The sequence below is a fragment of the Rhinolophus hipposideros genome (assembly GCF_964194185.1).
Source record: "Rhinolophus hipposideros genome assembly, chromosome: 13".
Taxonomy (NCBI): domain Eukaryota; kingdom Metazoa; phylum Chordata; class Mammalia; order Chiroptera; family Rhinolophidae; genus Rhinolophus; species Rhinolophus hipposideros.
Genome location: NC_138059.1, coordinates 21,098,500 through 21,115,089, shown reverse-complemented (window position 1 = coordinate 21,115,089; position 16,590 = coordinate 21,098,500). Strand labels below are relative to the sequence as shown.

Here is a 16,590-nt window from a genome sequence, read left to right as displayed (position 1 = left end):
AGTTCTGTGAATTCTGAATGGGAAGCCAAGAATCTGCCTCTGAATTGGAGATAGTCTACTAAATTGATTCCAGGAATTAGGATCTTCCCAGGCAAAAACTGCTGTTGCATGTAACTCGAACAAATTAAGGAGTCTATAATCAAACATTTTGAAGATTTCTAACATAGATAGTCTTCAGTTCTTACAATTGCTCCATCCTTTCCAATTTTACTGCTCTGCCCCATGAGCTTATATATGGGATACTAGAATCCCTTCCTATTAGACTTCTCTAACTTCAGTAGAGCATGCTGAAGCTAGGGAAACCCAAAATCTGTCATTCATACATGGAAATATCTAAAAGATCTTGTAAAATGTGAATCTGGCCATATTACTCCTTTGCTTAAAATATCTTAATGGTTATCAGTCCTTAACATAGCATACAAAATTCTCCACCATTCAAACTCTCTCACTTGGTCCAGCCCTTATCCATATTGTACCAAGCAATAATGACTGCTGTGTTTTCAGCTTTAGGTTTCTTGAAGATAGAGTAGGCCCTCTAATTTGGCCTGTACGTAAAAGAATGAACTTAAACTCTTTCATGCTAAGGGTCTCTTTATAACAATGTAAAAGTCAAGCAATGAGAGTTGTGTTATCTTGGGCTGGGGCAACATAAGTAACTTCTCTGTACCTCATTGGTCTCATCTGTAAAATGGAGATGATACTTTTCCACATCATTATGCAGAGAAGATTGAATGTGTTAATACATGTAAATCACTTAACATAGTGTCTGGCCATAGTAGGAACTCAATAAACTTAAATAATTTTTTAATTCTATCTCCATTTTACAGATGGGGGTCAGAGGGATTAAATATCTCGTCCAGCCTGTCACAACAGCTAAGTTGTGAAACCATGATTTAAACCCAGTGTGTTGTTTTTCCAAGTCTAGACTCTGTACTATATAAAATATTATAGTGTTGCCACTTATTATTATCAATTAATAATAAATTTATCAATTCTAATAAATTATACATGAAGGCTTCTGAAGAAAACAGAAAATCATGTGAAATAAGAACTATTTATCATTGTAGGAAATGTGACCTCTATGAATTGATTAAAAAGCAGAAAAAAGAAAGTGTCAGCTACACGTTGACTACACCTATAGTTGAACTGGAACTCAAAAAAGAGTGAGCTCAAAACAGATTTTTAGACACATTATTTTTACCTATTTGACCTATGTGATATTCTTCGTGTAAGGGGCTTTACCTACCTTTTTTCTATTTGGCAAAACCCAGCTTGCTTTTACAAATATCGTTTTTGAGAAGCTGTTTTCTGTCTTTACACACACACACACACACACACACACACACACATACACACAAAATGTTATCCTTCTCTGCTACATTATGGGTGTTATTTCTCATTCTCATCTCATGTATCATAATCAGTCTTAGGTATTTTTTTCCCCTTACAATACAGTAGAGATCCTTGATGAGAAAGTATGTTTATATTTTTATCTTTTCCATCCAAATCAATGCTCACTAAATATTTGTTCAATTTGACCGATTTAATTTTTTATTGGATGGTAGACTAGATAAACATGTCCTAATAAAATATCTAATTCGTAATATCTAATTCATCTTTGCTATATCACCATCATCAAGCACAATGTATCAAACATTTGTTGTCACTCAAACTAAGTTTGGTAAGTTAATAAATAAATAAATGAATAGATTGACTGAATGAAAACTAAATTTCAAAGGGCTGAGTTTAGAGTTTCCCAAAGTTAAAATGTCAGAGAGCTTAATGAGAGAACTGTGATCCATTAATGTGACAGCACTTAATTTGGAGAATGGAGGGGACATATTCATAAGAAGAAAAAAAATATATAAGCAATAGATATTAAATTTTTTGAAAGTGTTCAATGTTATATCATCATTCATGCACAAAGAAAAGACTAATTGTAACCTTAGCTAGGTCATATCACAATATTATTGAAATTTGATTCCTGTTATTACCATTTCTATGGACAACATATATAACTTGAATAAACAGATTTGTAAACGCCTTAGAAAATTTGGAATGAATTAAATATCATAGAAATACTTGTCCTGAAAATTAAGTTAATAAATTAAAAGAAAAATTCTTTGGCAAATTCCATAATTTTATTTTTAGTCCCTAAACCACTCTCATCTCCCCCCTAAAAAAAATTAAAATATATATATTGTTCACAGATTGGCAATATGCTTTTAAAATATCATGCTACTTAATTATATGTCATTATTACAACTGTGGAAAAATTCAAATAAAGTATGAATTAAGGAATACGACTACAAGATTTGGAAGATAGACAAATCTATACTTCACTTACCATCTGTGACACTCAGTGTGAATCACTTCACCTCTCTGGCCACTGATTTCTCAAAATGGGAAGTGGAAATATTAATACCTACCTAATAAGATTGTTGTAAGGGGCAAATGAGAGAAAAACCTTATAGTATCAGGCACGCTGCCCTGTACATGATAAGCACTTGACCACGTTATTTCTCTTCTCTCTCCATTATAGCTCCTTTGTCAGACTACTAAATAGCTGAAAATTCTTTAAAGATATGATTTCCATATCTAGGGTATTTGGTTTTGACTAACCAACCACTCACAAATCCCTTGATGCTCACTAAACCACACTCATTTTCATGCCATCCGTATTCCTGCTTGATTTTCTTTAGGTTTTTCTTAGTACATTTATTTGTTTTTACTTTTATGAGAAAGGCACCGTGATATCAATAAATAAAATAGAATCAAATTGTTTTTGAAATTGTACCTGAAACAGAAACCTTTAATGGCATGTTAATGTTTTCCAAGATCACAATTAGATACAGACTGCAAGGAACCTCAGTATAAGATTGTTCTCTTCATCAGTGTATCTCAGCCTTTCGTCTCAACCCCATACACCTGAGGGTAATACAGAGCCCCAGTATATTCCTGATCATAGCTGACTATTGTGATCTTTTTCCCTGGGGAAGAGTGTTTGGGTTGGAGGTGGGTAGCAGGAAAGTGCTGGGTTTATAGTTTTACATAATTCACTAGATAGTTTTAATTTGCCCTTATTTAGAAGGAAGGAGGCAGGATGGCTTTGAAACTACCATGGAGTAAAGATCAAATGAACACATATTGGATGAATAAAGGAATTTTGCACAAGGTAGCATACAGAGCCTAGACCATACATAATCAGAGGAATTCCTCTACAAATTTTCAAAGTAGAAAATGGTATAACTCAATTTTCCTTTGACAGATAGGGAACAGTGGTAGGGTGGTGAAACACTCGTATAGTGTTTTACACAGGCAAGTGATTTTAAGTGGTTTTAGATACCATGGTTGAACGAGCGGGAAATTATCTTACATTATCAGAAAAACAGCCCAATATTGGAGGGGGAAAAAAAAGAACCAAAGGTTTTCCAGAGCAAACCAGACCCAGGATTTCTTTTAGAAAATAGTGATCAATTTAGTTGAGATTCCAATTTTACATGATAGGAAAAGGTCAATATTTTATGCCTGCAGAATTCTGTATCCAAGCATACTAAAACATCAAATTCAGAAAGGTATAGTAAAATACATGAAATAAAAGGTATCCATCACCTTTTGAAACATTGTTTTTGTCGACTGATTAAAACAGCATGAAAAGAAAAATGACACCAACACCTTGAGCATACCAATGATTGAGCTGGGATATAAAGAGCGCTATGAAGAGAGTACTTGGGCATAATGCAGAAATGTAGGAAAATGGCTTATACTTAGACATTTAGCTTGTGACAGGGTTAATAACTCCTTTTTTTTCTAAAACACCTGCTTGAAAGGCAATATTTAAATTTTTCAGATAACTTCCTAAAGCTCTGTGTTCATTTTTCTCTTTGTTTTCTCAGTAATTCACCTTGACGTTTTCTATGATCACCAAGGCTACTATTTATATAAAGAAGCACACTCTCTCAGACCTGACCCATATGTCCCTTCTTGATTCTGGATTTAACTTATGATGTGTATTTTATAACTTTACATTATTTCCATGGTAACCGTCCTGGTATAATAAACAAAGGAGGGTGACTTCAGCTGCTTTATCCTGCAGTGAAGGAGCTAGATTTGAGATTGGGAAGATTGAGCTAAAGAGAAAACAGATAGAAACAAAAATAATGATGAAAAAAATGAAATTCATTTTCTTACATGTCCTTAGTTAGGGGCTGAGTACATTTACCAGGCAGAATAATCACAGTCCTGTTCTCCTGGACTCACCTTAAACCACCCCCATCAGTGCTACTGAACTTAAGGGTGATTGGCTCTTTAGTACAAGGCACTGCTACTAATTGATAGTTCTAGTCTGTTCCAATGTTCCTGTGTCTGTTTTCAAAGCCCTAGGTACATTTGAATATATCTTAGCTTAATGCATTACCAGATGTCACACCGAACCATTTATTAGAAATCACCCTCTGTACTAAGGACATACATATTTTCGCTATTATTTTAAATATCATAAGGTTGAAATGGAAAAAAAAAGATACATACATTATACAAAACAAATAGACCCATGGACTTTAGAAAATCATAGAATTGGAAGTAGTGATTTTAAAAACGATCTACCTCATGTGACAATGACCTTTCCTCCTAGTTTCAAAAGGCTTTTAGGTACTGCCAGTCTATTGCAACTTCAATTAAATCCTACCCTCTCCTGAGACATGACATCAAAATCTAATTCAGTTACAAGTACAACATTTAATTATCTCTTCTAGTTATCTACACTGCCAAATGATAGTATTTCCTGAGAGCCACAGATGTCACTGTTGTAAGCAAGAACCAGTTTGAGGACATGAACGGAATATCAGAACCACACTGGGTTATTTAATGCTTTTATTCTTTATGCCTTACATTTGCATACAGCAAAAATTTGCTCCCAATCTAATCTGTTTGAAATAAAATAGTTAATATATTCGGCTAGGGAAAATGACTTAACATTCCTCTGCCTTAGTGTCTTTATTCAAATCTTGTAAGACCATGCCAGGCATATAGTAAACACACAGCAAATATTAGCTTTTATTATTACGTCAGGTAAAATATTTCTTTTCTGACACAGATATATACTAGAAACCAGTAACCTTCTGATTAAGTAAATATATATAAAGCCACAATTAGTTTGTGTGATGACAAGTTAAAGAATTGCATGCTTTCTAGGTTAATATTACAACATTTTCCTTTAAAACACTACTTATAGCTCCAATCATTTCCCTTTTTCTCAGCCTGTTTCCCGTTATGCCTAGGTTAAGTTTATTAGAAACAGATGAAAGAAAAGTATGCTTTAGGCATTTCTGAACTTGGGCATATTCTCCACAAGTAAAGGTCACTCAGAGATTGAAGAGAAAAGAAGTTTCTTCAGTACTTTTGTGATTCTTTCTGGTGTGAGATCCTCACTATCGCCATTGCTTCAAGGACATAAACTTGAAGCATAGATTCTGATATACAGAGGGTGTCAAAAAATGTATACACATTTTTAGAAAGGGAAACTGTATTAAAATTGCAATACTCAATATATATCAATAACAAAAGATGAATACAAGTCACGTTTGACTTCTGCAATTACAAGAGGTGCTCAAAGCAGTTACCATCAGCATCCAGACATTTCTGATTACAGCAAACTACTGTTTGAGCAACGTTGACCAAAGTGTCCACCCGTATACATTATTTTGGCACCCCGATATATTTCACTTTTTGCCCCGTTCTGTAACTCAACTCTAAAGATATCTGTATCCACAATATAATCCCAAAATGAACTCTGTTCCCGTTATCAGGCAGATTCTGGCTTGCAGTAAGATTTATAGTCAGCGCATGAGGACATGTATGAGGAACACAGTGTTTTTAGGAACCTAAAATTCAAACAGTTTTGTCCAAAGACATGTGAGACTATTAATAACACAGAGGACCGATTCAATGGACGTGAATCACTCTATGGGCAGGTCTACTCTGATTAACTTGGTTCATGATGATCACATATTGAATTAACTTTCTATTGTCTTATACTCAGAATAAGCCCCTGTGACATGACGAAGATGGTGGCAGACAAGCAGGAGGTACCAATACTAAGATACAGTCTCCATCAGCAAGGGGCCCACAACCATCAGATGAAACAGCATATATTCACTTGTCCCCTACAGTGATCAGGTGTAGAAGCTCATGTACTAATGGAGCAGGGAGATTATAAAAGGCACTCCATAAATCCATCGTTTTATAAATCCCAAACTCATTGGTTTAAGCTCACAGTCCATGATGCAGTTCCATTAATAGGACATGTGCACTGATTCTTCACATTCTGGATACTGTTTCCGTCATGCACGTGTTTTGTCTTCCTTCAGTGGTTTGAATTTTTAACAAGCTTTTCATTTTAGATTAGTTTTAGATTTACAGAGAAGTTACAATGATAGTACGAAGCATGCCCATATATGTTGTACCTCATTTCTCCTATTAACATTCATTTTTAAAGTAAATAATAAATAACAATCAGCATATATCATCTAAAAAGTCATAAAGGTGAGGAAACATGTAGATGTACAATGTAGAGTTATCATTTTTTATCATTTGAGTTATGATTAAAGTAAGATGTTATTACTTGTCCAAGGTCAGATAAAAAATTAATGACATATAAAATTCGAAATAGAAGTAGATATATCAAATGGAACATTTTGAGGATGAATGAATTAATGTCTTTAAAATGACTTCAAAATGTGTGGACTCCTGCCTGAAAACAAATCATTACTAATATTTAATTTGCTAATCTACTTTCTAAAACATGTTCTTTCATTAGCTCCTTGTTTATATACAACATGACCTGGCTTGGTTCCTGGTATATTTGGAGGCTGAGTGAAGACATACAAGTTGTTTTTTTTTTTTTCTTGATTTAGGAATATGACAATGGAAATGCCAGTTTTTTTTTTTGCAATTCAAACTTCACAAAAGGAAATCAGGTGTTTATTTCTTGACCAAAAACAGGACAGTGTTTCCTTTTTTTTTTTTTAAGGAGGACGCAGCACATGGTGACCCATGCAGGGATTGAACCAGCAACGTCGGTGTTATTAACACCATGCTCTAACCAACTGAGCTAATCAGCCACCCTAGGACAGTGTTTCTTATTTTCAAAGAAATCAACCTTCTTAAACTCATATGTTGTTGCAGTTTTTTCTTTTGGACATTTGGTTTCCACTTATAAAAATAAGCAGACATATTAATTTCCTTAGAAACATGGCTGTCCAGGACAATCATTTAACTATAAAAAAATATCTTTTCTAAAATATCATTTTGCTTGTTAATTATTGTTTCTTTTCCTAAGTATAAAACATAATAATAGATGTGTATTTGTTTAAAGGTAAAACTGTTATCTTGATCACTAAGTAGTAAATGAGATTATATGTGTGAAGGGTTTAAGTGCTGATAGCACATTAAATTTTTCTCATCTTCTCTCTTTTTCTCTTTCCTCTCCTGCTGGTTTGTGAAAATCACTTCTTGCAGCTATCAGTCATTGTGGCTCTTAGGAGAATTGAATATATGGTGCAGAGAGTTGCAGGCACATGGGAAAGGGACAAAAGATTGTTGTGCAAATGTCATGTGTTGAGCAATGCCTTAGGTGCTTTACATGTCTTTCATTGCTTAGAACTACCGTGTTTCCCCCAAAATCAGACCTAACCCGAATATAAGCCCCAGTTAAGATCATCAGCCAGATTGAAACATTTAGTATGTTATGACGATGTTCCAGAAGAAGATGACATGAATGTATTTGAATAAATGTAGATTGTTGTACATGAAAAAATAAGATATCCCCTGAAAATATGCCCTAATGTGTCTTTTGGAGCAAAAATTAATATAAGACCAGGTCTTATTTTCCGGGAAATACAGTATAAGACCCTGACTTATTTTCGGGTGAATATGGTATAAGCTTGCTTGCATCATGAATGTGGTTATTCACATTTTACATTTGAGAAACCTTGTCAGCAAAGAGACCTGAACAACTTCCCAAAGGTCACATACCTTAGGGAAAGCTGGAGTATAAATACGAACTATACACCTGTAATGGAGGCCACTACTTGGGGAGAAGAATCATTGATTCTGAACTGGTGGTATCCTCTTGATTTCCATCAAGATTCACTCCTGCCTCTACAAATTTTCCTGTACTTAAGTAACCCCAGATATACGGGTCAGGGTTGAAGAAGTTCCTCTGATTAAAATAGAGGACAACATAGGAGTTCTCTGAAGCCATGTATCAACTACAATTACAGCCAGGTTTCCTCCTGACTTTTTGAAACCTTCAGTCAAAGGCGGAGGTAAGCTACTGTGAACCAAACAGATGCCAGGAACTCAGAACATCGTGACAGTCATGAGGTTTTGCCCCTAAGTTTGCGTGCAGCCTTGAGCTTTATATAGACATTTTGTGTCTCCACTGGTATTTATGCTAAATCTACAATTCACAACATTGGTGGATTTTTGTAATGAGACAGACACTGCATGATATAATCCTTTTTAGATTGTAAAGGCCAAAATATGGTATTATTATATTGTAATATGTGTTCAAATATCACCTTAAATCACAAAAGCAGAGGTCACTCAGGAAATTACTTAAATGAAAATGTCTCTTATTACTCATCTGACATTCAGAATTAAGATAATGTTAGTCAAATTCTACCAACAGACACTGAAAGACATTGACCAACTTATACACTAAACTTAGAATCAAAATTAAGCACACATAAACAAAAAAGTTTCTAAAATTAGCTTTATCAGTTACTTTCTATACTGTCAGACACCTTCATATACAACCTATGTAGACATAGTCATTTTAGCATGCTGGTATTAGTTTTATACTTGACATAAAATTTAAAACCTCACCTATGGTTTGTCTGGAAATGTGTCCAGTGTTTGCAACCTTATGCCACAGAAAGACCATATAGATTCCAGATAATTGAAACACAGGCAAACTTTTGGAATGCAACCTACTTATAATTTTCCCATTATAACAGAAGTTTTCTATGAAGTTGGCAAAGCTAAGGACTAAACAATGGTTTACAAGCAAGTATGGAATAGAGAACTGGCATGAGAGATATATGAAATGAAGTGTATAAGGAATCGAAGAAGAAATACAAAGTGCCCAAATAAACTAGCATTGCTGAAATTGGGTCTGTTCATATGACTAGTTATAAAACATGTATTTTATATGACTAATGATTGTGAACTTGGAAATGTTAACAAAATATAAAAAATATTTTCGGGGGAGGCGAAGAACAATTAAATTTGCAAACTTGCCACAGTGTAAGTGCACAGCAGAAAGTTCGTGAACTTAATTGTCCAACCTTTCGTATGTACACACTTGTGTGTGTGTGTGTGTGTGTGTATTCCATATATATATATATCTCATATATATATGATATATATATATATCATATATATATATCCATATCATATCCATATGAGATATATATATATATATATATATATATATGGAACTAGAAATCTGGAAAGAAACATTTAAATCATAGGCAAAGCAGTGAAGAAAAGTTAAAAGATAATTAGAGAAGTAAAATTTTTAAAATGTCAGTTTTTTTAAAGGATAGATTTTCCCATCTTGCAACTTAAATGTATACCTACAGTAGAATTTATTAAGATCAATAGACTTAATTGTAAATTTCAATAAGCTAAAAAGAAAGCACAGCTAATTTGAAATGGGGGGATAATTCCCATGGCAATAACTTTGCTTTCTAAATTTGCCCCCAGGGTGATTTTATTTCATCCTTCCCATTAAAGATTTAGGCACCAATAAACTTATTATCAAAAAAAAAATACTTTAATAAAACAAAAACAACTTGAAGTTACTTTTTTGCAAAGTCAGATTTTCATGAATCTACTTATTAAAATTTATTGTAAACCTTAAAAGTATACATGCAACAATTTTTTCCCTGACTGTGTAATAGCTGGGTATGTATTTGGCACTTTGAGAAAACATATTAATTAACTCTGTATGAATTAGAGTCCTTTGAGATTCACATTTCCTTATAGCTTTTTGAGATAAAATCATTTGTGGGAAAACGCTGGGTTTGGGAATGAGAAAGACGATACAAACCATGTTTCTGTCACTTACAACCTTGATGATCATGGACAAGTTATTTATCTGTAAGACTCAAGTTCTTCTGATGAAAAAGTAGAGGAATAATAATAACAGGATTATAGTAAGGATTAAGTGACATAACGATATATGAAAGAGCCTGGCAGAAACTCATAAATGTTAGTGTTTTATGAAATGAAATTCATTCCCTACTACAACTGGTTTTATAAACTAGATTGATGGCCTGAATACACAACAGGTTATACTCAAAATAATAAGTTATAATAACATCTCAATTCTGAATTCTTCCTACATTCCTGCGATAGTACTAGTAGGTATGTCATCGGCATGTAATCTTCGTAACAAACTCATAACAATGAATTAGGTGTTGCTGTTGTAATCATTTTGCAGATGAGAAAAATGAAGTTTAGAAAAGTGTATTAACCTGATAGCAAATGATGAGGACGTAAACTCAGGCACTCTGAAGCCCTCACTTGGACTATTCCCAAGGTTCTCAATAACTGGCCTTTGAAAATATTCACACCAAACAAAAATGCAAACAGGGCAATTTAGGTAAGGAAGGGAATTCCAAATCTGGCAACTGCAGGGGAAAAGAAACAAACACCAAAAAAAAAAAAAAAAAAAATGCAGAAAAAAAAACAAAACACAAAACAGGAGGACTGCATCCTACATAGCTTCTTGGAAAAGATGTTTTGAGAGTGTGACTGATCATCACCTCCCAGCTTCAAGCTTCTATGGTTGCTTGTGCCATTTCTATAAATGCTTGGGGTTTTGAAAAGAAATTTCATCTGTTATATAACAACTTGTCCATTATATAACCCATATGGGCTGTGAAAACAATCGCATCACTATAAAAGCCTTCAGACCCACATTAACCTGGAAGATCATTCTTTTAATTGATGTGGGAATCCACAGGAAGTGGACGATATACTGAATAAGGCACAGAAGGTATCCTCTTCATTCTCATTTTCTTCTGAGGTCTCCATAGCAAAGAACAAGTTCTTGAACCACAGATCAAGTCTCTACCAATTTGCCTGATTTTGTAGTATACTCGTATTATAACTTACACAAATCTGTGGCCCACAATTAAATTTACTAACTGTAACTTATATGCTTTTGAGAGGTTTAATAGCTTTAGGAAATAATTATAAAATAGCTATGTGCATCTTGTGTTATCATAAAAGTAAGTACTGATAACTACTGAATGGCTAATGACCTAAGGAAATTCTTGCCTCCTTATTTATTACTTTAAATAGGGAATGACTTAAGTCCTAATAAAACAAAGTCTTTTATTTTTATTTTATTTTAACAAAGTCTCTACAGAATTTTTTGTTCCTTTTTATTACTCAAATCATTTATTTCCAAGGGTTGAGGTGGTGGCTCCAAACTTTCAATATTTTAGTTATTGCTATTCCTTATCTTATGACCTCCAATGAATTGCTGTCTTAATTACTCTTAAATAATAATTAATTATATAGATTGTACATACTTAGTCAATACACACCTCGTTTGCCCTTAAGTTATCTATTATTTATTAGACACATTTTTTCTGACCATCTTTCATTCATGTTAATTCTATGTTACAAAATACTATCAAAATTTCAGTCAGAAGTGATAAAAAATCATCTGTCAATAAAATATGATAATGTGTGCTCGCTTCGGCAGCACATATACTAAAATAAAATATGATAATGTAATTTTCTGTAAGCTCTCTAAATGTGACTCTATCTATCTATCTATCTATCTATCTATCTATCTATCATCTATCTATCTATTAATTCCTTATTCCCATCATCTGAAAACAAATTTAGAAGCATGGTTGCTTGAATGGAGAAGTTGAGAAGTTACTTGAGATACACCAGATTGCCAAGTGGAAAACAAAATTGAAATAACTAATATGAAATAAATGAAGAAATTCAACATATTATAAAAAACGAAGGGTGTATAACCATGCAACTCCATGAACAGTGACTACACATACAAGCAAATGAAAGCAGCTGACCACGTACCCACACACCTTGGCAGAGGTGCACTCCACACTCGTCGGCCACCACCAAGACATATGATTTCTGATGTGCCTTCTAGTCGATAACCTGATGAGCACGAGAAGGTCAGAGTGTCACCAACCCCAAAGCTGAACCCAATTCGGTTACCATATTGAGGAATTCCAGGGTCTTCACAAGGTTCAAGATTATATTCTGTAAATTAGGCAGAGAAGGAGACAACAGATATGATAGTGGCCAGTATTAAGGGATATCCCTATTGTTTGCAAACTGAATGCTTTTAGGGCCTAGTCATACATTTAAAAAGTAATTATATGTATAATTATGGGAACATGTAAGTGGCACACATGGTGTTCTTCTTTTGTAAAAGATCTAATAACTTAATGAATAATTTTGTGGGAAAATCAATATAGAAAAGAAAATGTCACCTTCTGAGTGACAAATTGAAAATATAGCTACCATATTTTGCCATGCATAATGCACAACCATGATTTTGGCCCAAACTTTCAGGGGAAAAAAATCTTTCATTTTAATTTTTTAATTCAAATTTTTATTTGCTTACATTTAGGTACTTGTTTTGTATATTACAAAGGAATTTTAGCATTTATTTTTCTAATACATTATGGTACAAGAAATTTTAAGTAACGAATAATTGCAAAACACAGAACAGATACAAGGTACAAGAAATTTGATGTGCCGGTAACAAATTTACAATATTTCCATATCATAGAAGGCCAAGAACTTCTCATTGTTGCAAGTTTGTTGTAAGTTCAACAAAACCAATAATATTCTAGGTTATTTTGCATATGGATATCATTACTGATTTCTAGAGTTATACTTACAAATCATTAGCATAAATAAAAGAATTAAAAACATTTATATAGACACAGAATTAGTACTACCCATGTGTAATGAACATCCTTATATTTCCCTCACAAATTTAGGCAAAAAAGTTTGCACTATACATGGCAAAGTATGGTATTTATTTCATATTCTTTCTTCTGAATTAGAAACATTTCCATTTTATACATTTTTGATTTATAATAATGGTATAATAGATGCATATTTTCAAACACAAAATAACATTTGGAATGAAATAATTTGTACTTTTGAAATGCATTTTACTTAATGGTGTTAGTCTAAATGACAAAGGCTCTCATGCCTCTAGCATATAAAAAATTCACTTAGTTCATATTCTGAAAAACATCTGACTTCAGATGCAAGAGTTTCTGTAAGACTGAAGTGTCCACACATTGAAAAATTTTGTATTACAGATATACTCATGAGAAAACTTCCTGAAGCAATGAATGGACATCATAAAAATGAATAGCTAAACATTCTTTAGACTATGAGAAAGTAAAGTTAATTGAATAACATTATAGTTCATATACCGTCCTAAGAAAACATAGCTTATCTAAAAATATTCTGAGAGAACTTACAGTATAATTGCAATGAAGAACAAAAGGAATTGTTTCATGTTGATGAGTATCATTACATTGTTTAAAGCTTTTATTTGGGCATACTTTTAACATTCTAGGTTAAAACTGTTTATGCTTGTTTACTATTCATTATGGAATGCCTAAATTATATAGTAAGACAAGTATTTCTGTGCAAATACTAGAATAATAAGTGAAGAACAAGGTTAGCATTTGTATGATTTTTATATATATAAACACATTAAATTTTCAAGTTAGCAAATTGGCATAAGATTTACTTATTGTTATGCTAAAAAAATAATTAACTTTCTTACTATTTTATTTAACTGGAAAGTAAAAATCTAATTGACAGAAATATTTTTAATTCACTTTGATCGTATAAATTTTGTGTTCTGAAATCCAAATCATAATTTTGCCTATAAATGAGGTTACTCTGGGGTAAAGGGATAACCACATTAATTTATTTCTAAATCATCTAGTTCCAAATGAATAAGTTTATCTGAATCTTGGCCTGTAAACTATGTCTTTTCCAAGATACATAAAACTAGAATATCACTGGTTTAATTTACATTTTGTTTTTAAGTTTAATTGAAACTTTAAAATGTATATTTGAATTTCCTTTTTAAATTCAATAGTCATTTTAGCCAGGTTTGCCCTCTTTCAGAATTCTGCAGGAGTGCAAGTTAAAAAAAAAAAAAAAAAAAAAAAAAAAAAAAAAAAAAAAAAAGAGTAATTATGTACTTCTACATTTCTAATTTTTAGGAAATTAACTGATTTATTCTAGGTATTTCAAACTTTCTTAAAATTTGTTAACAGCTATTTCTTTGCTGTTTTTTTCTTCTTCTTCTTCTGTTATTTTACTTTCTCTGTTTTGTCAGATACAAATTATTGTCATGCTTTTTAAAATCTGTTTTTCTGTTATTGCTGTTACCCAAAGAACTTTTATTGTCCATTTTCTTACCAGAAAATGTAATATTGAATCCTTCATATGATATTGAAAAATCTGAAATGAAGCGCAACTGAGCCCTGAAATTTCCATAGAGACCAGCATTGATTGTTGAAGGAAGTTCTGAACCAGTTAGGCGTGCCAGTGGCTGGGTAAAACTACCGTTCTCTGTGATCAGTAAGTAGTCATGGTGGTCTTCCAAATGAAAGGTGTGAAAGTTGAATTGCACACCTATTAACACAAAGAGAAAAATGAGACTTATGAAGTATATTAGTAAAACACAGAATATGAAACTAACAAAAGCCAGGATCCTCCTTGTAATTGATTTCTCTGCAAATGAAAGGCACTGCTACAAAGTACTTCAAATGTATAGTTAATACTATCTTTCTTTTTAAAACTTTTTTTCCCTCCAACATTCTAGGTTAAATATCCTTATAAGAGATATAGTGAGTCATGTCTTGAAAAATACTTGCAAATAAAATTTAAAAATCAATGCCTGAAAAGAAATCTTTAGTTTTCTGAAAATTTTAAGGAAAAATTATATTCTTTATTTATAATAAAAGTGCAACTTTCTGGCAAACATTTTACATACGTCCTTCAATTCTTTCTGCAATCCCCCAAACAACATAGCACCCAACTTACAAAAATGCTTAATTCTACTTTAGAAGAGAAATAAAAAGCAGGCATAGAGAGTAGTAGCTATTTGTTAAATGAGTACAATGACTCTCCTTTTGTTTTTCACATACTTCAACCTGTGCATATCATACACTGAAAAACACATATATAAGTTTTCAACTCATTGGATTTTCACAAACTGAACACGTTTGTAAACAGCACTTGAATCATTAGACACATTGCCAACACACAGAGCCCCCTCATTCAACTTTGCTGTCATTTCACTGTCAAAATGACCACTCACTATCTAACAGCATAGATCAGTTTTACTACATTACATAAATGTTTCTGTAGCTTATACAATGGATTCACATAAAATGCACTCTGAATTCTTTTACTTGACATTTTGTACATGCAATTCATTTCTGTTGTGTGTAGTTTGTGGGTTGTTTACTTGTCATGATGTATTATAGTACAACATTTCATTCTGTGAATATACCACATTCATTTATCTGTTCAATAGTTGACGGTCAACATTTACATTTTAGCACAAATGTAGATGGTGCTGCCAAGTATGTCTTCAAGTATGTCTTTTGAAGAACACATGTCCTTATTTCTGTTGTGTAAATTGCTGTCTCATGATACTGTGTTACAAAATGACTGTGCCATTGTACACTTCCATTGCCAAATCTGGCTGCTCTATATCCTCACCAAAACATGAGAATATTTGACTTTTTCTTTCGTTCAATTCTGGTGAGTGTGGTGTGGCATTGCATTGTAATCTCATGTGAGTTTTTAATTATGTTGTCTAGAATACATGTAAAAGACTAACAATCGCACACACACATGCACACACACACCATTCTATGTGTAAGGTCCCCAGTGAAATACATAATTACTACTGTAGTCATCTTTCCCTTGAGTGCTTTATCTTTCTAGCTGAAATTTTCAAAAAAATCACAAACACCTCTATATAAAATCCCAAAACTCCAGAGTATGATGAATGACATTTTCAAATATTCATCTACATTTTAGTTCCAAATGCTAGATATTCTTGTAGTCCTCATTGTTTCTTAAAAAAACAAAAACAAAACAAACAAACAAAAAAAAACACAAAGTGATATAAAATGAGACCAAAACAAATACACTGAAAACACAAGCAATGATAAAGCAATGTTTTATTTGCATAACAGACCAGAAATTTTTATTTGGAAAATATTGGAAATGTACGATGATACTGTTTTTCAAATTCTTTTTCAAAATGGAACAATTTTCTTCTCTCCTCAGTGCACAATACTGGAAGAGTCCCTTTAGAAGAAGTTCAGAAATTGAGTTCGACTTCAAATGTGCTTCAGTATAAAAGTGGCAATTGACACCGCCAGATATAAATGCAAATGAGGTGTTGATATGGCAAGCAGTAACTGATTTGCCATCCAGATTAACTGCTATTTAAACTTACAAAATAACAAA

The 16,590-nt window shown here is 32.8% G+C and overlaps 1 protein-coding gene across 5 annotated transcripts in view; it reads right to left on the bottom strand.

Annotated features, from left to right (window-relative positions):
• The window catches only part of CSMD3 (CUB and Sushi multiple domains 3), a 1,140,077-nt gene that overhangs the window by 351,645 nt on the left and 771,842 nt on the right, over positions 1-16,590 (bottom strand). For all 5 annotated transcript variants that reach the window (XM_081069899.1, XM_081069900.1, XM_081069901.1 and 2 more), the window contains 2 exons: positions 14,521-14,736; positions 12,130-12,318 (listed from right to left, as the gene is read on the bottom strand). In XM_081069899.1, coding sequence (XP_080926025.1) covers positions 12,130-12,318; positions 14,521-14,736 — 405 coding nt within the window. The remainder of the gene's footprint in view (positions 1-12,129; positions 12,319-14,520; positions 14,737-16,590) is intronic.